A 25,935-nucleotide genomic window follows, 5' to 3' on the forward strand; every position below is an offset into this window, starting at 1 on the left:
TAGGGCAGTCAGAGAAACAAATAATTGACCTTTTGCAATTTATTTGACATAATTGACCTTTTGCAATTTATAACTAAATCTATAAAACTCTAATGCCTGCTTTAAAAAAACTCCGACTTTATATCCCATTTTCGATCTATGATAGAATAAAAAAAAATAGAGTTTGAATTTTTTTTTCGAATAGAGTTTGAAATTCCAATCCATGATAAATGCTCTATTAATTGAAGTGAATATTTGGAGTAAATATATTAATTGTAAATGCTATGTTAAATGTCATGTTAAATATCAGGAGGAAAAAACATTAATTGTAAATGCCATATGTTAAACCACTACTAGATAACTATTGTTTCCCGACAGATCGAATTTAGTGACGGACTACAATCCGTCGTTAAATCTGCAACTAGAAATAGATTAGTCTGTCGCTAAGCTAGGTGGGAAATTGGCGCCCAAAATATTTAACAAAAAAAAAAATTACCGACAGACGTCGTCCACCGCTAAACCCGCCGCTAATCGCGGATTTAGCGACAGAACTCGTCACTAAATTACTATATTTTAGTAATAAATTATGTTAAAATTGCAGGTTGTGCTAGAATTGTATGTATTAAAAAATACTAGTTGTTATATATTGATTGATGTAGTTATGACGACCATGGCATCTTTACTTTTGGTAAATAGTTTACGATATTTTCTGAACATGTTCTAACTATGAGACGACACCTTTAAACCTTTCACATTCAGACTAATCTCATTTAAGTCTCGTAGGTCCTTAGTGGGAGGCAAACACTAGCTCCAAAGTTTTAATTAAACGGATGTATACATGAGTAATGTTTGAGCGTGCAGCCTCACTTAAATTAGTAGAGCGCCTTATCAAATCAACTGCGCCGTCCATATCATCTTTTGTTATTTATTGGATGGCCAAATAACTTTGTGTGGTGCAAGATATCGTGTTCGCATATTATTGTTACATGCATGCATCAAGATAGGGTATATAATTTATGATTTAAACTAAAAAATAATCGTTTACCGAAGAATTTTGTAAAAATAAATTGCATGATAATTGGGAAATGTTTAAGGGAATGTGTAGGAAAAGAATTGGGGGAAGTCACATGCTATGAAACGGCGCATAACATGTTTTGCGTTGTTTTCTTCCACGCTGGCGGCCAGCGTTAAAGGAAAGGGCTATACGTCGTTTGATAGGATCGGAAAAACTTCTTATCCACCGTAGGCATAAAATTGAAAATACGCACACATGTGAAATTAAATTTATACTTCACTCAAATAAGAAATTATCCCCGAAGATTGAGAATAAAGTAAAAAGTGAAAGAGAAAATATAGAGAGAGAATATATCTAAAGACACAGAAAAGTAAGTTGGTTAAAAGGATTCTTCTCCTAAAATAAATAGAGACAAGATTGAGGTGGATGTAATGCGCATTTTAATGTATATTTGTAGGAATTGCATATCCAAACATAATGACCAAATAATAGAACAACAATTATAGTTTTTAAATTTTTACCAGCAAATCTCGTTAATCTAAAAGCATCAACGACATCTTTGTCCTGAAGAATTAACAAGAACGGCATCGTAGAAGCGAAGAAGGCGATGGTGGCATAAGAACGGCATCGTAGAAGCGAAGAAGGCGATGGTGGCATAGTAGGTGATAGTGTGGTAGGGTTGGTGACAATGATGGCATGGAGAGGTGGTGATGATGGTGACTGGCAATAGAAGCAGCTGTGGTGGTTGATGATAACGGTAGCAATGAGTAAAAATAAAGGGGCCGTTTGGTTCCTACAAAAAAGGGCTAACGAGAATGGATATGGGAATGATTCTCATTATTTGTGTTTGTTTTGTCAAATTGTATTAGAGAATGAGAATGTGATTACCCTCTCAATGAGAATCGCCCATTCTCCCCCTACTCCATGGGAATGTACTTTTGTGAATGTGAATCAAAATTTTACAAAATATTTTAATAATAAATAATAAATATATAATTATTAAAAAAAACTATTTTTAAATATTTATTTTAAAAAATATACTTAAAATAATAAAAAAAACTTTTTTAATTTTTTTTTAATTTTTTTTTAAAAATAATTTTCATAATTTTTTAATTTTTTCGAAAATATTTTTTTTAATTTTTTTAAATAATTTTGTTTAATTTTTTTTAAAATAATTTTATTTGTTTATAAAAAAAGTATTTTTAATAAATAATAAATAATTTTTTAATTTTTTCAAAAATATTTTTTTAATTTTTTAAATAATTTTTTTTATTTTTTTTAAAATAATTAATTTTTTTATAAAAAAAGTATTTTAATAAATAATAAATATTTTTTAATTAAACTTTATCCATTCTCATTCCTACACTAATTTTAACCAAATAAAAAATGAAAACAATCACCATTCGCATTCCCATTCCTTCTCATTCTGATTCTCATTCCGATTCTCATTCCCAACTTTGAACCAAACGGCCCCTAAAATAAGAAGAAGATGATGACTACGTGGATTATAATTTGTAAATAATCATTTACCCATAAGCAAGTTAACAATTGAGCATTAATGAAGTTTAATGGAAGGAGTTATTTGTTTCATTTTAAAAATTTAAACGACTTAAATGGCCTAAAATAAGTTAAAGGGGCTATATGTTTTTTTAGAATACATCATACGTTTTTTTTACCTTTTGCTTTAAAAAGTCAAATAACTTAAAAGTAGAAATAAATTAACTAGGAATAAATTAATGAAATGATACCTCATCAATTTCTCATATGATATGTCGACCGAATGTACCGATTGGTACATTAATCTGCCATTTTTTTTTATCAAAATATGAAGTATATCAAATCGAACTAAACCATATATAACATTCATATACACTCGACAATTAAATGATTTATTTCTACCAATGAGTTATAACTCAAATGGTATGAACGTTGTCTGCTAAGGTCGTCTTTGGTTCTACCACTTTCACACAGAACCCTCCTACAATTATTAAAAAATGATTTATTTTTTTATCATATGTAATTTAACATTATTTGCAGTTTCTTTTTATAATAAGAGAGGGGAAAGTGAGATTCGAACACAAAACTTCTTACAAGGATGCTTGTGGTTATTACCACTATTTCTAGTTTCTTTTTGTCATTTTCTTTTTCCTAGTTATGAATTTAAAGTTTTAGGCTTAATGGGATAAAGTTTTAGGATATTGTTGTAACAGTAAGGGACAACAGAAGTATTCTGATTTGGTATTAATTTCAATTGTTCAATAGAAACTACATAATTTTTCAACTAATAAGAAATAATTATCATGAAATTCAAAATTGATTTCTTGAAGCACCATTTTCAGTATCAAGTGCATGGTATTCTGCATTGTATTTGACATCCTCTGCATCAGAGACATGATCCTTCTCACTGTTGTAAAAAAACAAGTGAACAACTTAGGCTCAAGCATAAAGGTGTACAAAAATTGTATAAAACCTAACTGAAAAAACCTCTTTTATTTGGTTCAACATTACAATTTTTTTAAGTTTGATTTGATTTTGAACATAAAAGAATTCCAGTAAGTTTTAGTGCAAATTGAACCAAGAAAAACATATGAACCGACTGATTCGGTATAAAAAAATTATATCCTTATAATTTTAATTCGGTTCCAAACGCAAAATCCCATAAATTGCCTAACAAATTCAAAGAATCGATAAGATGTGACATACTTGGTAGAATAAATGACCAATCCAGTGACGACAATAGCAAAAGCAAGATAATATAACCAACCAACCTGCAAGCAATCCATAGGCATTGTCAGCCATAAAACTGAGTTGGAAACAACTATATATGACTGTTAATGAAGAGTAAAACTTTAAATGTACCTGCTGATGGTAGAAACATATTTGAATGATGACTATCCACGTATTAGATGTGGGAAAACAAAGAGAATACATTGTAGCTCCACTCATCTGCATTTGCATATATACTACTCCTTTAGAGACTATGAAACCGAAAAAACAAAATCAAGAAACAAATGATATCATGTATATGGAGTTTGGAAATGGACCTCTAGAACAAATGAGAAAATGGAGTATATTGTGAAGGTTAAAACAGTGTAAGCAGCTAAGGCTATTATCTGCAAAACAAAGCAAACATGATTAGAAAATATACACAAACCTATGTTGCGGAAATGCTGAAATAGACTAACGCTAACCCATATTGCACAAAACAGAAATACTGAAAAAATTAAAGGTAAAATGATTCTTTTTATAAGAATAGAGGATATTAAACTCTGTAGATCATTAGACTTTACTCAAATTACAGAAAGATCACTAAAAAAACTTTATTTACAAAATGGTCATTGAACTATATCTTTTATTACAAAAATGTTTATGTTGTTACAAAAACAACACTAAACTTTTCGTGAATTACAAAAATGTCACTAGATAATACCTCTTATTACAAAAAGATCACTCAACTATGTTCCTTTTTGTAATTTTGGTATGCCACGTCAGCAAAAATGTTGCGTTTTTGCTTAAAACGCAACGTTTTAGATGGCTGAACCCCTTTGTAATAAAAGGTATAGTTTAATGACCATTTTGTAACAAAAGTTTTTTAGAATCCTTTCTGTAATTTGAGGAAAGTTTAGTGATCTAAAGAGTTTAATATCCTCAGAATAGATTATAAATTAAGTTTCGGAGTTTTAAAAGCGTTTTCGGAAACGAAAACGCTGAAGAAAAGGAATCGACAAGTTTCCGTACAACATAGAGAATAATTTATGAATATAAAGTCTTGGAGTTTTCAAAATGGAAACAAGACGCTGAAAGTTAGGAGTGACAAAGTTCGGGCAACAAATAATTTCATGTATCACTAGTTAGTAGTGACCATATAGGGTTCAAGTTGAAGAAATTGGAGCATATAACTTACAAGATCAGCCGACAATTCCACTGACTGCAAGCTCTTTAATTCTAAAGTAGATCTAACAGAATGTTATAGAAATCAATGCCATCAAAATAGTGAAAGATTGGTACGGACATAATTAGTAGCAAACTATGGCCTATACATAATTACAAGTAGAGAAATATGTGCATATATAGTAGACTTCAAAAGGATACGTCTGAACTATGCTCACAAGAAATCCATAAGCACCAATCATAGCTAGCATTTCAACTCGATCATTGTTCTTAACACAAAATTCCTGCAATTTTAAGGAGTAATGAGACTGAGTGGTAGATTCATATGTGCAATTTATAGCAGAGTGATATTTTCACCAACCTCACCAACGTTACTAAAGGCAAAGAACAGTGTCCCGGCGATGACAATCATGTCACCAAATAGAGTTCTTGACGCACCTAAAAAATACAAAAAGATATGAGTTCTCATTGGCAATCATATAAAATTGCAAGCTATTTTGATGCTAAATCCGGGTCTATTTCGCTTCTTTGTCGCTGATTTCTAGACTTTTGAACTCAGACTTAAGCCATTGACATATTTAAACTATAATCATGATCAGATAGCAGCTGTATCCGCTGATTCATTACTAGCATGACTACATCTATGGTCAAAAACCAAGGCATAGCAAGGGTGGGCTGCTGCCCTCTTAAACGCAAGTTATTGGTTGTCTCCGGCTTCCTTTCTACCTCTTCCATTATTTTTTCCATTAATGCTCTCATTCCATCCTGCTTCTCCAGTCATGACTCATGAGCCACTTGTCTGGTCTCTCATTCCTCTCCCTTCATTTTCTGATTCCGCCGCTGATTACATAATAATAAACCACTAAGAACAAGTCTAAGAATAAGCATCATACCTCCACCACCAATGCCAACATCAGAGAGGATCAGCAAGCCAAACCCAAGCACACACAGGGCTGCACCAAAAAACTGCCATAACGAATATCGCGTGCCAAGGAAAAACCAAGTGAATATTATGACCCATGCTATTGAGAAAGATTGCAATAACGTCACACTAGTAATGGATGTGAACTGATATGATTTGTTATCTGCATAAGAATCAGCAAAATGATTACTGATTAAGATTTAAGAATGCTTAAATCAGCTGCCTAGATCTCCATTTCAAAATCCTAAAGAGTATGTTTGTTGCAGGAACACTTACTGACTTCAACATTTCAGCGGTTATGATCTCAATTCTAATTTTAAATTGCGAATGGGTATCCTATGTCACATGGAAATTTGTTTAACTCTTAAATTTCAGCATTTCGTATTCGACTCTGAAAACACTCAAGAAACTCCACAACTTATATTTCATTAGTTCGTTTTTCGTTTCAGGATATGTTTTCGAAACTCCAAAAGTTATATTTATGAGTTATACTTGTAAACAAGACCATACTGGGTATCATACCATACTAATTAAATTGCATAAATACATCATTTATCTGATCAAACAGAGCATATTGAAAGATAAAAAGGAAATGGTCAACTTTGAATTACTTACAGAGGAAAATGGCCTGGACATCAAGAAATCCAAGAAGGAGATACCAATACCAAGAAACCTACAAAACAAAATCAAGAATTGTCTGTGAAAGTAAACTACCTAACATATATCTCAAAGTTAAATACCTAAGATATACCATTGGTTTCTGATTTCTGTAGATCAAGATGCTGCCATATACCAAAGCTAAACTCAAGTAAGTGAAAGTACCTTGAGCAACAGGTGCATCAACACCTATACCAAGAACAGATTTGTAAATTCTTAGCAAATTGGTATAAAAATTCAAGAATAGAAAATTAATGTTACCAAGATTGGCTATTAGAGAGGAACTGAAGCTCATTAATGCAAGCAAAATAGAAACCAGTTGACCAAGAAGAAGCAAGCACAGAGTTCTCCATGTCAGATTTCTTCTCCACCAGCTCCTCATTTTATTGCTTAAATTCAAATTGCAAGAACTCATTCATGTTGTCATATAAAATAGAAGCATTTTGAAAGTCTCAAATTCAAATCTCCACACAATCACATGGGGAGGTCTTGAGTTGGAGTGTGAAAATGAATTATTTTCTATTGCCTCGCCTACTTCACAACCTCAGATGAATAAAAAACAGATGTTGTCAAAATCAGCTAATATAAGTTGTTGGACAATAATACACAATTGCTTTTGTTGACTTGTCTTTTATAAATACCAAACACATTTATCATTACAATTAATATTTTAATCTTGTTTTATGAGAAATACTTGTATGAACCTAATTCGCCACGTAGGATCATGACGAACTAGGTTCACACAAGAATTTCTCTTCTTTTACATAGCGACCTGTCACTAAAGAATATCCCTATAAAGGGAGAAGTGCAAAAATGACCCTAACGTTAGTACCGCATTTCAACTATGATCTTAATGATTTTTCAGGAGCAAAAATGGTCACATACTAAAGTTGAAAGCAAAAATGTGTTAACATAGATCAAAATTTTCCTACAGGTATGAAAAATAAAATAAAAGGTGAAAGCTGAAGTATTTAATGAGAAAGAAGTAAGTCAACTAAATAGCTCCATACCATATGACTACTATAAGCTTTTAAATAATATCTAATGCCCACCACCTTTTTCAGACATTTTATCAAACAGTTTATGCGTGTGATGTAAAAACAGCACCAATTAATCCCAAAGTAGCAATCTTTATCAAAATGTTAATCCAAAATACTTGAGCCAAATCATAATAGCATATTGAAGTAAGTAGGAACTGAAAATTTGAAAAATAAAATTCTGTATATGATACATTTGGTTCATGGAATGAAATAGAATAACTATTCTATAAGGAATGGAATAGTCATTTTTTAGTTTTTGAGAGGAGTACTTATTCTACAAAATCCTGAAATAGCAATTCCGTGGAATACCTATTCCATGAACCAAAGTAAAGAATTTTCATTCTATACGGAATAGCTATTCCATTCCGCACCTATTTCAATAACCAAACGTGGCCTAAATAGTAGATGGGATCATTTTAAAAAAGGATGAAAAGGTGGCAAATTTGTGAGGTTTGGGTAGAACCAGATGAGAACACTAAAATTACTCTGAACTAATGAAATAACCATTTTAAAGCTGAGTAAACAAAGATGTGATTTTTTTTTGAGCTTTTATTGCTAATCATTGTTAGTTGATTGTAGTAATAACTTTATGAATTGCTGTTACTGCTTTGAAAATCAAACATATTTCTTTATGACTGTACGTAGTAATAACTTTATGAATTGTTACTCAAGGCTCAACACAACTACAGCTATAAATATACAATTCTATCTATTTAATTTCCTTCAATTCAAATAAATTCTATTAAAAATTCTAAACATAATTATTTGAACCAAATTAACAACATAAAATGCAATGAACTAAACAAAAACGTTTATAAAAAATACAAACTGAACAACTAAAACTATTGCAAAAAGGTTATTTAATTATCACTGTACGCTTTTATCTGATCTATTTCAGCAACATGTAATAAAATTTATGTTGATTATGATTATGATTATGGCATGCAGGACATCTTCCAGCTTCAGCAGTCGGTGGAATTACTACTTACAGTCATAGGTTTGGGAACACTAACGCAAGCTTTGAAAAAAAGGATGTTGAAGTGCCTCAGCAGCACTAGGCCTTTTGCTCGGATCCCACGAGCACAGCGACCTAATCAAACTGACCGCTTCTTTACTTGCTGTTCCCAACAGTAACGAGAAGTTCATACTGCCACATTTAGGGAACTCATATCCTAGTTTTCTTGCAAGATCCATTCCTTCAGACCAACATTCTACCGTTGGAGGTCCAATTATCTTGCAAATCTTGAGCATCTGATCAGCGTCGCTTGTTCCAGGAAATAAAGGCCTGAAAATGTACAATTCTGCCATTATTGCACCCATTGACCACATATCAACCTTTGAGCTATACGTATTCGACTGCAGCAACACCTCCGGTGCCCTAAACCACCGAGACATGACATACACCGTATACGGAGGTTGCCCATTGGTTTCTCTGGCGAATCCGAAATCTGCAATCTTGATTTTATCTCCTTTAACCAGTAAATTCTCAGGTTTCAAATCGCGATGAAAATAACCTTGCTCGTGCATGTAAGCAAGACCCTGGAAAACCTGAAAACACCAATGTCTGATTTCTGATTCCGAAAAGACTTGATTTAATGATCGTCTTTGTTTCATAAGTTGAAGTAGATCGCAGTCCATAAACCCGAAAATAAAAAAGAGTTGTTGGTTCTGCAATACGATTTCCTTGAGCCGAATAATATTGGGATGATTTTTCAGTTTCAACAAGGCTTTAACTTCTCTTAAACTGAGACATTCTTCCCATGAATCATAACATCTTCTCATCATCTTAACAGCCACAGTTTCACCGGATGGTTTGTGGACAGCACGAAAAACTGTACCGTAACTACCACTGCCCATCTCATGAATGCACTGATACTTCTCCATTTTGTTTCTTGCGATAGAAGGAACAAAGAAACCCTAAGTTGAGTAATCTGAAAACCTAAAACCAGAGAGCGAGCCAATGACTATAAAAAAATGCGAGATATGATTAATGAATTGGGTATTAAATAGCAATTAGTAAGCACTTGGTTTCCTATGGACTTCAGTAATCCTTTTACTGTACAGTAAAGGATTAACTAACAAAAGAAATCCCAAAATAGCGGAGTTAGATAGTTTAATATAAAAGTGTAACTCTAATTTGAGGAGAAATTCTTAGGTGAACCTAGTTCACCACGTAGGATTATGAACCATTCATTTATTGTGTGACACATGTCCACAATAAACCTTTCCGACTTGTTGCAATTTTATCCAAATCTTTTAATTTTTGCAATACATAATATCCAAATTACATTATTTTGTTGCAATAATATCCAAATTGTACTTTTTATGTGATTTTTTTTTGAGTTTTTTGCCATTTTTTGGGACTTTTACTATATTATTATACATCAAAAAAAAAATAGCCTAATATTTTACTTTAAAACAACAAGTTTAACCATCAATTTGACTATTATTGCTAAAAAAATGCAATTTGGATATTATTGCAACAAAAAAATGCAATTTGGATATTATTACAAAAATTAAAAGGTTTGGATATAATTGCAACAAGTCGTAAAGGTTTGGGTTTTTTTTACCATTAGGCCTAGAATTAAAATAGGAAAGTAGCACATTTTAAGAAGCCCTAATGTCTTAAAAAAAATCTAACGTTGAAAATCAGTCAATTTTATCTTATTTTGCATTTTTTTCATTTCAATTATACCCTAAAGCACAAAATTGACCTTTTTTATTTGGCAAAAGTTCAAAAAAAAATTTCTAAATTGATCCTTTTTACATTAAATTAACTTTTTATATTAAATTGACCATTTTTGAAGAACTTTTTTGAATTTTTGTCAAATAAATAAAGGTCAATTTTATGCTTTAAGGTACAATTGAAATGAAAACAAAATGCAAAATAGAGTAAAATTGATAAATTTCCAACGTCAGGGTAGGATTGAAAAGGAAATGAAAGGTCGAGGTTTTTTTTAAGACATTAAGCTTTTTAAAAAAACTTACCTTCAGAACTTATAATTAATATTTAAAAAATATGAATCGTTATAGTTGATATATAGCCTCAAATTTTAATATTTTTAAAAATATTAAGACTATGTGTATCAGTGCATCCATGAGTTATCCTCGTGTTGCTTTCCTATTTTAAGTCTATGTCTCAGAGAGTACCAATTTAAAAGATATATAGGTACAATTGAAACTAAAGAAAAATAAGGAAAAAAGGTAATATTGATGATTTTAAAATTTAGGATATAAAAAAAAATGTGTTATTTTTAAAGATTTAGGCCTTAAAAAAATAATAGTTTCCAAAAATATATTTATGTACTTACAACTATGTTTTAAGAGGCAACTCAACAGTTGCAGTCTCTCAAATTGATCGATCAACGAATTTGGACTTCAAGTACATTTTTTTCCTTTCTCTTTTTTGCAGAAACAATCAACAACACCTATATATGTCATGAGTTGTTTTTTCGCTCCCAAAATTATTTTGTGAGGAAATCCAGAACTTTATTAGTCGTTTTTGGTGGGATAATAATGAAAGGGCTAATCCCCTCAAAAACTATTGATATTTTTTTTTAATAACACCCCGACCTTATAATTTTGTCAGCTGCATCCTATTTTGTATTTTTATGTTTCAATAGCACCCTAAAATATTAAATTGAATTCTTTTCATTTGGATAAAGTTCAAAACAAATTCTTCATATTTTTAAAAAACTCTAAATATCATATGATGTTTTAAATTATACGTATAAACCCTCTTCTCTATAACAAAAAATATATAAATAAATAAATTAAATAAAAAATCATCACCTCCCTTCGGACCCGCCGCCGCTCTCCGTCACCACCTCCATTTGAACTCCGTCACCGGTCTTACATGGAAGACGAGCACCGGTCTTCCATGGAAGACCAGATCTGCTGATCTTCCCCATGGAAGACCAGTAACAGATTCGCTGGTCTTCCATGGAAGACCAGCTGGTCGTCTTCCATGGAAGACGACCAGCTCGTCTCCGGTAGAGACCGGAGAGCGGCGGGTGGCGGCCCGGCGGGGATGGCGGATTCCGTTTTAAATATTTATTTAATTTTGAATTAAATAATTAATTATATATGTATTTAATTAATTTTTTTATTTAGGATTTATTTGAAAGTTTTTAAAGTTAAGAAACTTATTAGAATTTGTCTAAGTAGAAAAAGGTATAAAATGACCCTTCAATTTGTTTGTTTTATAAAATTTAATCCTTATAATAGTAAAATCATCTATTTTTTCTAAATTAGGGTGCTATTGAAACGTAAAAATACGAAACAGGGTGCAATTGACGAAATTGCAAAGTCAGGGTGTTATTGAAAAAAAAATGAAAGGTCGGTAGTTTTTAAGGTGATTAGTCTAATGAAAGCTATATAATAAGATTCACTCGCTTAATTATATATTTATAGTTTATTCTGATATATTGTATTTTTTTTTTTTGAACTTTAAATATTAATTTATATATTTTATTAATAAATAGTTAGATTATGGATCATTCAAATTAATTTATACGTATACATGTATGAGTTTTTGTTAAATTATTGAATAATTTATTATAATTTCAATTTACTAAATAAAAATAGGACTCAATTAAAAAATCATTGAATTCGTAAGCTTTTGATGAGTTCGAGAAATACTCAATAGATAAATTCGAAACACGACTCGAAAATAAATGAGTCAATTTCATTTATTCAATGTTCGACATGACTCGACTTGTTTACACCCCTAATATAAATTAAGGTTAATTATTTATAAAATCACCATCTTTAGACCTATTTTCCATTTAATTACGTTTTTTAAATGTTGTCATATAAAACCGACAACTTTCAATTTTTTTTCAAATTTATCACTGTTTAAAATTCGGGGAATATCAAATGAAAATCCGTTATAATTTTTTTTTTAAAAGTCGTGATAAAATTAAAAAAAAGTATAAGATACTGATTCAATATTTAATTAAATCTTGCAACAATACTCTACCACATCTATTACCGTGTACCTAGTCATCAAAATTTTATGGATTTTAAAACGTTGATAGAACTGAGAAAAAATAAAAAACTGGTGATTTTGTATGACAATTTTTAAAGGACGTGATTGAATTAAAAATAGGTAGGTGATGATTTTATATATACTTAACTCTATAAATTAAGGAGAAAATTACTCTAAGCCCCATCACATATGTCATAATTAACATTTTGGTATCTCTTATTTGAAAATCAAATGATATGATCCCTCATTTTTGTTTCTGTCAACGATTTAATTCCTCCGTCCATTTTTTGTATTAGTCTAAGAAGCACGGAAACTTCGATAAAATCGCGTTTTCCGTTTCGGAAACGTTTCGGAAACCGGAAACTGTTGGACACCCGTACGAAACGTTTCGGGCCGTTTCTGTAAATAATAAAAATTAAAATTTGTAAAAAATTTAAAATTATTACCCACAAATAAAAAAAATCTAACTAGCTACCCATAAATATTTTATTTGTGTTGAATTATATTATATTTTTTATATATTTATAAAATTTTAAATATTTAGTACATTAAATTGAATTATTTTGTTAATTATCATAAATATTTAAATAATATTTTTATAAATATATCCCTAAATTTTTGTTATTTACACGTTTCCCCCACGTTTCGTGTCCTTCATTTTGAAAAACTTTCGTTTCCCCGTGTCTGTTTCGTATCGTTTCCGTTTCCCGTTTCCGTTTCCTTGCTACTTAGGTATTAGTCAACTGAATCAAAGGATCAAATTAAAAAAAATCACTTTAGTACTTAAACTTATATTTCTTATATATCTAAATTAAAATTATATTATTATGAGATTTAGTGATTTAACGGCTTCAATTTAATTTTGGAAAAAATATTTTTAAAAATTTCAAATGTTTTATTTTTGTTTTAAAAACTAAATGAAGTAAAAAAGTTATTGAAAAAAAGTGAGAAGTAAATTAAATAAATCAAATTTTATCAATTTGTAATTTTTATTTATATCTGTGTCAAAAATAAATTTAAGGACTAAATTGAAATTTAATTTTTTTTAGTTAAGTCCTTTTACTCAATTGACTAACACTAAAAATAGACGGAGGAACTAAACTGTTGATGGAAATAAAAGTGGGATATCAAATTGTTTGATTTTCAAACAAAAAGGATAAAAAAGTGTGGGGCTTTATAATAATTTGCTCTAAATTAAGTTACGGTAATTTTGTTTTGCTAATTTCTGAATTCATAATTTTAGGCTCAATGGGATAGAATTTTAGGCGATTGTGATAATAAGGGACAACAAAAGCATAATGATTCTGATATGTCTTTCATTGTTCATTATAAACTACACAATCTTTCTATAATTAAAACATAATTATCATGAATCCCAAAAATTGATTTTTTGAAGCACCATTTTCATTATCAATTAAGTTCTTGGTATTCTGCATTGTATTTGATATTCTCTGATTTTGATATAAGAACGGGATCCTTCTTACTGTTATAAGAAAAACAAGTGAACAACTTAGGCTCAAGCAAAATTGGTAAGAGTATGAAAAATCGAATCGAATTGAACTGATAAATTCTGTTTGATTTCATTTAAAAAATGTATTTTTTGGTTCGGTTTACTTTGGACATAAAAAGAATTCAGTTAAATTGTAGCGGAAATAGTACCTGAAAAATCAAACCAAACAGAAAAAATAATTTGAAACAACTGGTTCGGTTCAGTTAGGTATAATGTTTTTATATTAATGTATTCGGTTCTGTCTTGAAAAAAGAAAGACGGTTCGGTTTGAACAAACAAATGCAAAATCTCATAAATTGCCTAGCAAATTCAAAGATTGATAAGATGGAACGTACTTGGTAGAATAAATGACCAATCCAGTGACTACAATAGCAAAAGAAAGAAAATATAACCAACCAATCTGCAAGCAATTCATAGCCATGTTGTGAGACATAAAACTGAGTTGGAAACAACTATATATGACTGATAATGCTCATGGTAGAAACATATTTGAATTATAACTACCATTATATTAGATGTGGGAAAAGAAAGATTACACATTGTAGCTCCACACATCTGCATTTACAACATACTACTCCGTACGAGACTACGGAACATAAAAAATCAACAAGGAAATGTACAGAGAAGGAAATGGACCTTTAGAACGAATCAGAAAATGGAGTATAGTGTAAAGCTGAAAAGAGTGTAAACAGCTAAGGCTATGATCTGCACGGAAACATCCAAATAGGAAATTCTGAAATGGAAAATACGAAACGTGAACTGACTTCTTTTGTAGAGAAAAGGCTATATTGCACGGAAATATAAATACTGAAAAGGAAAACGACAAAATGATATTTTTAGAGGAACACATTTTAAATATAAAAGTTTCGGAGTTTTAGAAGCGTTTCTGGAAAGAGAAACGAAATGCCGATGGACTCAACAAGTTCCAATACAACATAGAGAATGAGTTATAAGTATAAAATTGGGAGTTTTTCAAAAGCATTTCTAGAAGTGAAAATGGAGCGCCAAAAGATAGGAATCTGACAAATTTCCATGTATCATTACAATAATCTCATGTATCAGTAGTGACTATATGATTCAAGTTGAAGAAACTGGAGCATATAACTTACAAGACTAGCAGACAGCGAACTCTTTATTTCTCAAATAGATATAAGTGAATGTTATAGAAATCAATGCCATTAAATTAGCCAAAGATTGGTAAGGACATAATTAGTAGCAAACCATGGCCTATAAATAATTTCAAGTTGAGAGTTATGTGCATATATAGTAGACTTGGAAAGAATACGTTTGAGCTATGCTTACAAGAAATCCATAAGCACCAATCATTGACAGCTTCTCAACTCGATTAGTGTTCTTAACACAAAATTCCTGCAATTTTAAGGAGTAATGAGACAGTGATAAATTCATGTATAATAGCAGAGTGATAAGATTCATCAACCTCACCAACGCTGCACAAGGCAAAGAATAGTGTCCCAGCGATTTCAATCATGTCGCAAAACAGAGTTCTTGACGCACCTAAAAAACAACAAATATGAGTTTACATTGGCATTCATATAAAATTGCAAGCTATTTTGATGCTAGATTGGGGTCTATTTCGCTTATTTCACTACAGGAAAATTGGTTTATGAGGGCGGAAGTATAGGGACGGGTCAACGAACCGCGCGTATACTTTTATATCAAAAAGTTCAGAACTTTTTCTAAGGGCTCATCTTTATGCGGCCCGTAATATAAAATATAGGTGATTGTTTGGTGGCGCGGTTTTTAAAAGAAGAGGCGGTTTCTGTAAAAAGTAGTTTTCGTCAAATCCAAACAACTCTCATTTTTCTATTTTATTTCCCAGACTTATTTTGTTATTTTTATCAGATTTATTTTTCTTCTCTTCATTAACGATCGATCTTCAATCATTTTTTCCCTGAAGAACACCATCGTGAAATTTCAAGAATCTAAAGTTTTCATCTTCTTCGATTGAGTAATATCATGTCAGATCTCCTTTTGAAATCTTTAATTTACTTCTTTTTTTAAATTATTTTGCTTAACTGATAGATAATTAGGTTTTAGATCGTTGTTGAGAGATTTTTTCCATGTTCATTGTATTTTTCAATAACTGCTAATAACCGTCCCTATACATTGGCCCCTAATTATCACTTTCCCCGGTAGTTGTAATAACCGCCCCTATATTGTACTGGCGCCGATAAACAGCGGTTTTGGGGCGAAATAAAAAACGCAGTTATCAATTGTAGGGGCGGTTATAATCGCCCATACAAAGCAAAAAAAACGCCCCTATAAGTAGTTTTTGTTGCAGTGTTTATTGCTGATTTTCATATCTTTTTCAACTTAGGCTTTAGCCGATGATGCATATTTGAACTATAATCATGAGCTAGCAACTATATCTGCTGATTCATTACTAGTTTAGCTATGTCGCGAAACCAAGGCGTAGTAAGGTGGGAGGCCACCCCTTAAACGCTTCTTGTAATCGATTGTCTTCGGCTGCCTTTCTACACCTTCCATCATTTTTTTCTTTTAGTGGTCTCGTCCCATCCTCCTTCTCCAGTCATGAGCCATTTTTTTCGTCTCTCATTCGTCTCACTTAATTTTTTTGATTCCAACACTAAATTATATTGAATGATAAACCAATAAGAACAAGCATAAGAACATCTTCAAAAGTAGCATACCTCCACCACCAATACCAGCATCAGAGATGGTTATGCTCTGCAAATTTAAAATTGGTAACTATTTCATTCTTACACAAGGCATTATGTGGACATCAATTTTATATTCGGGAAAAACACTAGTATATATATATATATATATATATATATATATATATATATATATATATATATATATATACATACATAAATTTAACCCAGTCAATAGAGTATTGTCTCCATACACACCCAGGAATGTTCTGAAGTGTCAATATGCAATGGACCAATTATAAAAACTAGAACAAATAATAGATCTCATAAGCAAAAATATGTGTTGAATTAGTTATCAGAATCCTATAATGCAAAGTAGTTGGAGCAAAATCAATGAAAAGTTTGATGCATAACAAGTGTCAGAAATTTACTATTATTTGAACTGAAGTAACAACAATGCACTAAATTAAAAAAAACCGTTTACAAATAACATCATTCACAAATGTTGACACTAATATTTTGTTTTCAAAATACTTGATTTCACTCTGTTCTCGGGTTCTATGTGTTATGGATCGATAACCTCAAGCATCCAAACATCACAGTACAACCGTGGTCTCTATTAATAATCAATTTAGCGATCGAAATATTTACCTTCGCAAAATAATCTATGAACATATGATTTTTTCCGTCCCGATAATTTTGTTACAATGGGCATATTATGACTGCGTACGAGCGGATTTTTATAATGCTATTAACATATTGGGACCACAATTGGCGATTGGTTTAATGAAACAGTTTCTTATAGCCAGAATAAAAGTGCATCAACACCCAGTGCTAAGTACCATGGATTTTCAAATTAATAAAGCAAATTTGCAAATGTACGAAATGTTATCAAGTAATATAAAAGTTTGTAGAGTACAGATTCCGAGAGTATTAATTATTAATTAATTATCAACCAAAACTAAGTTTATTTATTATTAACCAATATTTTTTCTCTTTGGCTAAGATCATTTTGTCCAACTTGTGACAACCCCATGCAATGGTGGTACTGATGCAGGAATGTAACATGAATCAGATGAAAGTTCGAGATGTGTCGGTAAGAAATCATATCTCATTTAGCCTAAACTTAGAAAATATAAATCTTAATTAGACCATAATTGCAAAAAGGTAAGATTCTTGAAAAACCAAACCAAACGGATCTTGAAAAACCAAATCAAACCAAACGGATCTTGACAGCCCTATTCAAACCGACTGGTTTATTTAGTTAGGTATTTTTTGTTATTGTAATTTTGATCCAGTCTTGTTAAAAAAAAGATGGTTTGGTTCGAAAAGATGAACAATTGTATAGATTGCTAGTAATGTCATAAAAAAATTACCAATTTTACACGTTGTCTCAATTTAATCACGCCTTTTAAAATTTGTCATAAAAATACATCAACTTTCAGTTTTTTTTTTCAAATCCATACACGATGTTGAGGTGACACTGATTCATTGGTGTAATTTGCTGATGTGAAGGTCATTTTTAACCAATGAGTGAATGCCACGTTAACTATATGTTTGGATTTTTTAAAAATAAAAATTGGTGTATCTTTATGACAAATTTTAAAAGGCGTGATGTGGTAATGCCACACATCAGGGTCACATAAGCAAAATCGCTTAATTGGATATAATTGAAACAAAAACCTGCATTTTAGGACAAATTGGATAAAATTGAAAGGTTCGGAATTTTGTGAAACTTTCATGAAAGGTTTGGCCGTTTTTCGCCATTTGTCCTTTTCTTAATAATAAAATGTTAAAATAAATTATTGTTTAGTTTACTAGCATTATATAAAACATATACTAAATTAATTTCAATTTTGTTACTTTTATTTTACTACTAAAAATAAATTTACTATTAGTTTACTGTGAGCGGAGCGGGGTTCGGAGGCCGCTCGCCCAGACTTATGGCTGACTTTGGATCTGAAAAGATTTGAGATAATGGAGTCGCCACCTAATTCAACTAGAAAATGCCTTTTATACCGATTAGATAGCCTTACACGCTTATAGATAAGATTATCGTATGCCGGAAAAGACCGAGTTTGTGGACCTCTCTGAGACTCGTGTGCTTGGTTTATCAATTACCGGTTTATTCACTAGACATATTCGGTTATCTCATCTTAATATTCATGCAGTTCACGATATAATTTGCTGGAAATTAAACACGTATGAAAGTGGTAAAGGATCCATATAAGACACACATATGACTCAATTCTAGCATTTGAAGCAAGTAGCACTTACTCCTAAGCACACATCTAAACGTGGCGGTTTCTATCAAGTAATCGAATAATGGTTGGTCTGGATTAGTTTACAAGCATAAAGCCTAAAATTGAATTTATAAGTGTGATTGATTTTATTACGTCATCTTGAATAACCTATACAACCTCTAGTTACTTTTTCGTGGCAACCCTAAGATGTCTAGGTGATTTGGTGGATTTGATTGGTTTGATTGCTAATTAACATGCTTAGTACTTTAACTTGTTAATATTTGGCATGCTTCTTTTTAGAAAGCGGTCTAAAATATATCAACGTCCCCCATGTACAGTTGGTAAACATACCAGGTTAGGAATACATTTTAACCTCGTCGGCCGGAGTGACTGGTACTCGATGTGTTTGGACCGTTAATGTGTTCGGAACCGAGTTCCGAGGAAAACACGACAATTGTTCGTTTCGTCGATACGGTTCCAATGTTTTAAATTACGGTTGATTATGCGTTCAAACAAACCCGGAATCCCTCATCGAAGTGGTTGGTTTTGTCGATAGCGGGCTTCAAAGCCAGGTTTGATTAACGTGTTACAAGTTTGAGCTCCGAGCCCCGAATTGAATTGGGACAGACCCTTTTACAACACATATTATAATACTATAACTAATTCAGTACATGTGGGCTCAAACGGGGCCCAAGTATGAGCACAATAAGGTCGGATTGAGTCTGGAAGGATCTGGCATCGAGTTTGGGGAAGGGGGAAGCAGGAACTCGGCGCCACTTCACAATGCCGGCGGCGGCACTGTGCACTACTGGCAGATCCTTCCGGATATTTTATCTCTAACATGCTCCCTAAACACCAAAATTGAATAAATTTCAAATTTATGGCATAAAACATCATAAAGCAACCCTAAACATGCTCCTAATCGCTTCTTATTGCAATATTGGTAAAATAAATTAAATATGCATCATAAACACAATTATTTAACAATTACGAACGGTAGGGCATGAAAAGTGATAAAGATATGAATGAGTTCTTAGAATTTCCGTTTTAAGTCCTTGGCTCTTTTTCTGGTGATCAAGACGTGGTAGTGATCTTCAGATTAGTATGTAATAGCTTGTTCTTGAGTGATTAAAGGCTAAAATGTCTAAGCTTGTTCGATGGACTAGAATCGACTAATTTTGTGTGTGTATGTATACTATATAATTCGGCTAAAACCTATTGTCGAGTGCTACTCCTAGCTAAGTTGTGTTAATGGTGTATTTACAGTGGTGAAGGAGACCTAAGGTTTAATAGAGTCTGTCTTGCATTAGGTTTCTGAAAGAGTGTTATGTGATAAGTGAAAGTGTATGGATTGATAAGCCTTTCAGTATTAAAATTGACGTCAAGTGGAGTCCACCATCCATCAGTTATATATTAAAAATACATACACTATATATATATATATATATATATATATATATATATATATATATATATATATATATATGGTAATACTAATATCAAAATATATTAAAATTATACCTATAATAAATTTTAACCATATATTATAAAATAATTTAAATTCTAAATTGTCCAGTTTAGATCAAAATTCAGAATTTAAACCAAAATATTTTTATCTATCACTATGACATGGTTTGTAATATACCTTAATTTTAAAATTTTGCTAGTTTTTTTTTATCAAAAATAGATCTATTTTATGTAAATTGTTAGCAGAGAAAGCATAATTAGAATTAGTATGTATTTTTTAAACAGGCAAACCACGATCTCAGAAAATTGAGGTCAAGCCGTCGACCTCTTTCAACAAAAAAGGACTTGTTCATTAGACTAAACCTTCAGGTGTAAACTTTACTAGTTTAGTTCATCACTTTTCAGGTCTTACAGAATAATACCTACAACTTGTCTATAGTTTGTAGCGCAATATTAGACGTCCACATGTATATAATTTATCCTATTTGATATATCGTGTTATGTCAATTAAAAATTAAATATGGATATATTTAACAACACTTGAAAAGATAAAGGACTAACTTAATAAAATTTTAATATAATAGTATATTTTGACAAATGAGATATAATCATGGATGGATGAAATTATTTTATCAAATTTAAAAGGAAGCAATTAAAGTAGTTAGAATTTAACTCTAATTAGGATTTTAATTTTATTTTTTTAAAAAAAGGCATGACAAACTCCTTTGATATGTTTGAAACTGTATAATCAGATACATCCCACATTTCCCATTTGGTGGTCCATAACTCCGAGTTGGAGCTGACACTTGACACTCAAAAAAATCTTATTCAACCTTATCAATCAATCATTATCCCACCCCACCACGCTGGCACTGATTCACCAAAAACACAAAAACAAAAACAATAATTTATCTGTACGACTTTTTTTTTTACGAAATGTTTGACATTTTTATATACTCCTACATAAAATTAATGTTCTCAAGGTCGTATAAATAATTGAATTAAATTAGTTACTAGTACTCCGTCGCCGTTTTAAAAGTAACAGATGAATTTTGTATTAAAATTAATAATACTTATAATTATAATATTTTATTTTATTTTAATTTATTAAACTTTATTAATTAGTATAATCATATCTAAAATAAACTACTGAAGAAAGTAAACCATTTACCATTTTTAAAAATTTATTCATAAAAATCTGTAAACTTTTAAAAATTACATTTCCTTTCACAATTTTAATATTATTAGTACCTATATCAAATTTTTATATATAAAAATAAAACATTTTAAAAAAAATACCAAACAAGAAAAATACATAATCGGAATCCGATGACCAGTCGCCCGATTCTGCCATAAAAAAAATGTAACAAACGGTCAACAAGTGGTATGTCCGCTATTGACTGGTGGACTGTTAACTGTTATATATGAGTGTTTTAAGTGTTTTTAAGTGTCTCCCTCTTTCTTTCAACAGAAATCCTATCTGTCAATATTTTTTATTTATTTATTTTTTCGGCTAACATCAATGATAACTTTTGTTGTTGGCGGTAGTCATTTGTTTTTTATTATATTATTTACCTAGATAAAATAAATAGCCGGTTCTTTTTAATCTTTTTTGTTTTTGTCGGTAAATTTATCAGCGAGACACATCATTTTCGACATATAATTGAATCAAGAATCAGAGATGGATCAAGACCTTTCAAAACTGAAGATGAAATCGTTTAGAGGCTATATTAGTTTTGTTATGATATTTTTTTATTATGGTGATTGTCTTTTTTTATGAAAGTTTTATTATCCTTTTTACATGAAAGATTTGTTTGTCTTCTTTATATATAAGGTTCGTAAGTTTTCTGTTAGAGAGTAAAGATTATATTTTTATTATGATAATGCAATTATGAAATTTTGATGTTTATCTTGTAAGGCGATTTCCGAACAAGATTTTGTATCTTGTTCTATATTAGGTTAATAGAAATAATTATTTTCTTTGTAAATTCTTACACTTGTAACTTCTTGATATTAATGAAGAATTATTTTTTATGTCAAAAAAAGTGTCTTAAAAGTTTTTTTATTGTTTTTAGTGCGTTTTCAATGTTTTCTTGATATATTTGTGGCATTTCTAATATTAAAAGATAAACAGGTTTAATTCCGGTTTATTTTAGAGTTATTTTAAGTATTTTTTTCAATTTAGTATTTTTAAAAATACTTTTTTTCTAGTATCTCAGAAAATTTAATATTTTTATCGGTATTTTTGTAAATATTTTTTTTAAATAGTTATTAAAAATCCCTAAACTAAATGGAATATTTGTATTCAATGCATCTTTAAATTATTAAAACAAATATAAGTTGAATTACATTTAATGCATATTTAAGATTATTAAAAGAATAAAAATAAATTTTAGTATATATATATATATAAAAAAAAACCACAACATGAACTTTTAAAATTGTACAAATGGGATTGATCAATCGGACGAGAGGAGTGTTTCTTTTTATTATGACCGTTTTTAACACCGTATAACTTATTCATAAGTTCTGGCTAAAAATCACCCATCGTGCCTGACTTTAGGCCCTTCAATCACTAAAATCCCTAATTATTACTTTTCACCAATAAATTATTTTTATCTCAACTTTATTAATTTTTTTTATTTTTAATACCATAAAGAGCGTAATATACTTAAATCAACATTTATAATTGTAAATTATTATATTTTATATAATAAATTTTTTATTTTCAATTTTTAGTCTTTTTATTTTATATTTTCACTCTTAAATATTATTTAAACTTCTGTTTGTAACACACAACACTAATTATAAAATTTAAACGGTTTTTTAGAGTTCTAAAAATTAATATGAAAATAAAGTTTATAATTTTTATATATGATATATGTTATATTATAATATTTCTTAAATATTATTTATTTATATTTTTAATTTTTAATTTATTTTTAAAATAGTCAATTTTTAGATGTTTAATATATAAATATAGTAATTTTAATAATTTTCAATAAGTGCAGTTATTAAACATATTTATTTAATTTAGCATTTAATAAAATTTATTATTATTATTTTTAATATTTAAAATTCGACAGTTAATTTTTAATTTTATTAAAAATCATCTAAATAATTAAAATATATTTATTGTTTTGAAATATTAGTAAGTGAACATTGATGGACAATATGGATGTGCTATGCAATTGGAATTTGGAAGACAAAATTTGACCCGAAATTGGGAATACAGCTAGCAAAAAACTGATAATAACCGCTCCACCCAGCAAAAATACAGTTTTTTTTAATAAAAACCAACAAAAAAAGGCCACGTGTTTTTAGTAGGTTAGTCATATCGTTTAAAACATTGGTGAAAACTAATTATTTTATTTATAAGAAAGTAGTACTTGTTTATTCAAGGATACTCGTTTTGTTGAGTTCTTAGATAAATTATTTGAGTATCCTTAGTAATGATATTAATTCAATTTTATTCGATAATACGGTGATGGAATACAATATATTATAATTATAATAAATATTGCTATAAATTATATTATCAATTCTTTTAACTATGTATGTGTCTATTGATTTCGAAAAACAAATTAAATTGAAAAGCCGATAATTTAGTTTTAATTTATAACTAAATTAAGAAAAAAAATCAATTCATGATACATCAATATATAATAAACTGAATGAGACTTACTAATATATATCTTTAATTTCCATTTAAAAAAGACTTGTATTTTTTACACATGAATTAAAAAAATAATTATTACTCATTCCGTTTTAATATAAATTGTTACTTGTTTTTATATTAATACTTTCCAATTTTTAATAAATTATAACTTTTATTTTTTTTATATTGTCCAATTTAAAATCCACTATTTATATTAATATTTCAAGATAGTGAAAGTCATGATATTTAAATAAGGATATAATAAAAAAACTAAAATTTCTAATTGATAAAAAGACTAAAATTAATTTTATACTTTTAAACTATGTAAAAGGACAATTATTTTAAAACAAGGGAAAAATGTTTATTTTTATTATTTTACCATATTAGTTGTGGTCTTATAAATAATGTAAAAAAATAATTTTTTTCAAATAACATTAAAAATGGAATATTCTCAAACTATCATACTTTAAGGAAGTAATTATAAAAATTTAGCCCATGAATTGCTAATTACATTCGATATTCAATTTTATAAAATATTTATAAAAATATCTCCTTTAACAACGTTTAATCACTATAGATATATTATATATACACTAAAAATACAGTATAAATACACTGTAAATATACTATAAAAACACCAATAAAAATACTAGAAAGAGTATTTTTGAAATTAAAAGGGAAATTACTCAATATTATATTTTCTAAAAGTAGGGTATTTTGAGAATTATTCCAAAAACAAACATGATTTGAAATTTTAGTAATTTTTAAATCTTAGTTTGTTCCATTTCTAATTCAATATAATATTTTTTACAACATCCATATAATTGAATTGTTTATAATTTTAATAAGATTTAATCACTAAAAAACTCCATTTTTTGATTTTTTTTTTCCATCTATAGCCATATTTTTAAAAATCATTAATTTTAGCCTATTTTTTAATTTTCGTTTTCAACTGTAACCATTTGTCCAAATTCAAGTGGAAAAAAAGTTCAAATATGTTGTTTATATTTATTTCAATTTGCATTTAAATTTTTTTAAAAATAAAGTAATATGAGAGGTGTAATTGAACATTTTCTCATTTCAATTGACTACAAATTGAAAGTGAAAATTGAAATATGAATTAAAATTGAAGATTTTAAAAGATGTGACCATGAATAAAAAAAATAATCAAAAAATGAGGTAGTGATTAAGTCTTTTAATAAATACGGAGTACATGGTTCACCAGCAAAATAATTCTTTTATTTAGTTATTACAAATTTAAATAAAATTATTTTCATTAAGATTTCCAATTTTTGTTTTTATAACGATAATATATATTTTTTTGTCCAAGACTAAAAATATCAGATATGTCATAAGTATAACACAACCAAACATATTTGATGTTGATATATTAGTGAAGTTCTATATGCATTTGAAGCAAAAAAACTATCCAAGCATGTCATAATTTTCTTATGTTAAGATTTACAAGAATATTAACAAGTTAATATAGCAGGAATAAGTTCATGAAAGTAATAACTAAAACGTTGTTTCTTCCAAAAAAAATACTAAAATGTTGTAATATAGTATTTTATTTTTGAAAATGTAGCATTTTTTTTAGTTTTTGAATAGGTTCATGGATCAGGTCCAAATTAAAATTTTCTACTTTTTTTTTAATATGGGATTCATGAGGGTTTTTTTAACTACGACACTTTTAAACCTTCCACATTCGACAAATCCTAACTCGAGCCGTTTAGGTTTCTTGCGGGAGGCAAACTCTGATTTTAAATTTTAAACGACTGTATATATGAATACGGTTTAAAGCTGCGATTTCACTTAAATTAGAAGGGCATCTTACCAACTTAGGCACCCAAAAATCCGATCAGTGCCTCTTTCGGAATTAATTCCGAAAGAGTGCCTGGTCCCACTTGGTCCGCATTTTAGAAAT

The 25,935-nt window shown here is 29.5% G+C and overlaps 2 protein-coding genes across 5 annotated transcripts; both read right to left on the reverse strand.

Moving 5' to 3' along the window:
- Nucleotides 1-2,978: 2,978 nt before the first annotated feature.
- On the reverse strand, nucleotides 2,979-7,048 carry LOC126677271 (uncharacterized). 4 transcript variants are annotated; one of them, XM_050371818.2, is made up of 12 exons: nucleotides 6,726-7,046; nucleotides 6,559-6,653; nucleotides 6,423-6,480; nucleotides 5,779-5,970; nucleotides 5,247-5,323; nucleotides 5,087-5,169; nucleotides 4,899-4,950; nucleotides 4,039-4,107; nucleotides 3,854-3,940; nucleotides 3,698-3,762; nucleotides 3,270-3,398; nucleotides 2,979-3,122 (listed from the first exon to the last, which is right to left on the reverse strand). In XM_050371818.2, the coding sequence occupies exons 1-11, from the start codon at nucleotides 6,877-6,879 to the stop codon at nucleotides 3,302-3,304; spliced, it is 1,029 nt and encodes a 342-aa protein (XP_050227775.1). In that variant the 5' UTR covers nucleotides 6,880-7,046; the 3' UTR covers nucleotides 2,979-3,122; nucleotides 3,270-3,301. The 4 variants fall into 4 exon arrangements, with proteins under 4 accessions (XP_050227775.1, XP_050227774.1, XP_050227776.1 ...); XM_050371817.2 differs by lacking the exon at nucleotides 2,979-3,122 and having other exon boundaries at nucleotides 3,210-3,398; nucleotides 6,726-7,045; XM_050371819.2 differs by lacking the exons at nucleotides 2,979-3,122; nucleotides 4,039-4,107 and having other exon boundaries at nucleotides 3,210-3,398; nucleotides 6,726-7,048.
- A 1,357-nt stretch (nucleotides 7,049-8,405) lies between these two features.
- LOC126677272 (cyclin-dependent kinase F-4-like) lies at nucleotides 8,406-9,449 on the reverse strand. The gene has a single exon (XM_050371821.2). It carries the CDS (start codon nucleotides 9,386-9,388, stop codon nucleotides 8,513-8,515), a length of 876 nt encoding a protein of 291 aa, XP_050227778.1. The 5' UTR covers nucleotides 9,389-9,449; the 3' UTR covers nucleotides 8,406-8,512.
- Between the last annotated feature and the right edge of the window lie 16,486 nt (nucleotides 9,450-25,935).

This window comes from Mercurialis annua, linkage group LG4, assembly GCF_937616625.2.
Source record: "Mercurialis annua linkage group LG4, ddMerAnnu1.2, whole genome shotgun sequence".
In the NCBI taxonomy this organism is placed as follows: domain Eukaryota; kingdom Viridiplantae; phylum Streptophyta; class Magnoliopsida; order Malpighiales; family Euphorbiaceae; genus Mercurialis; species Mercurialis annua.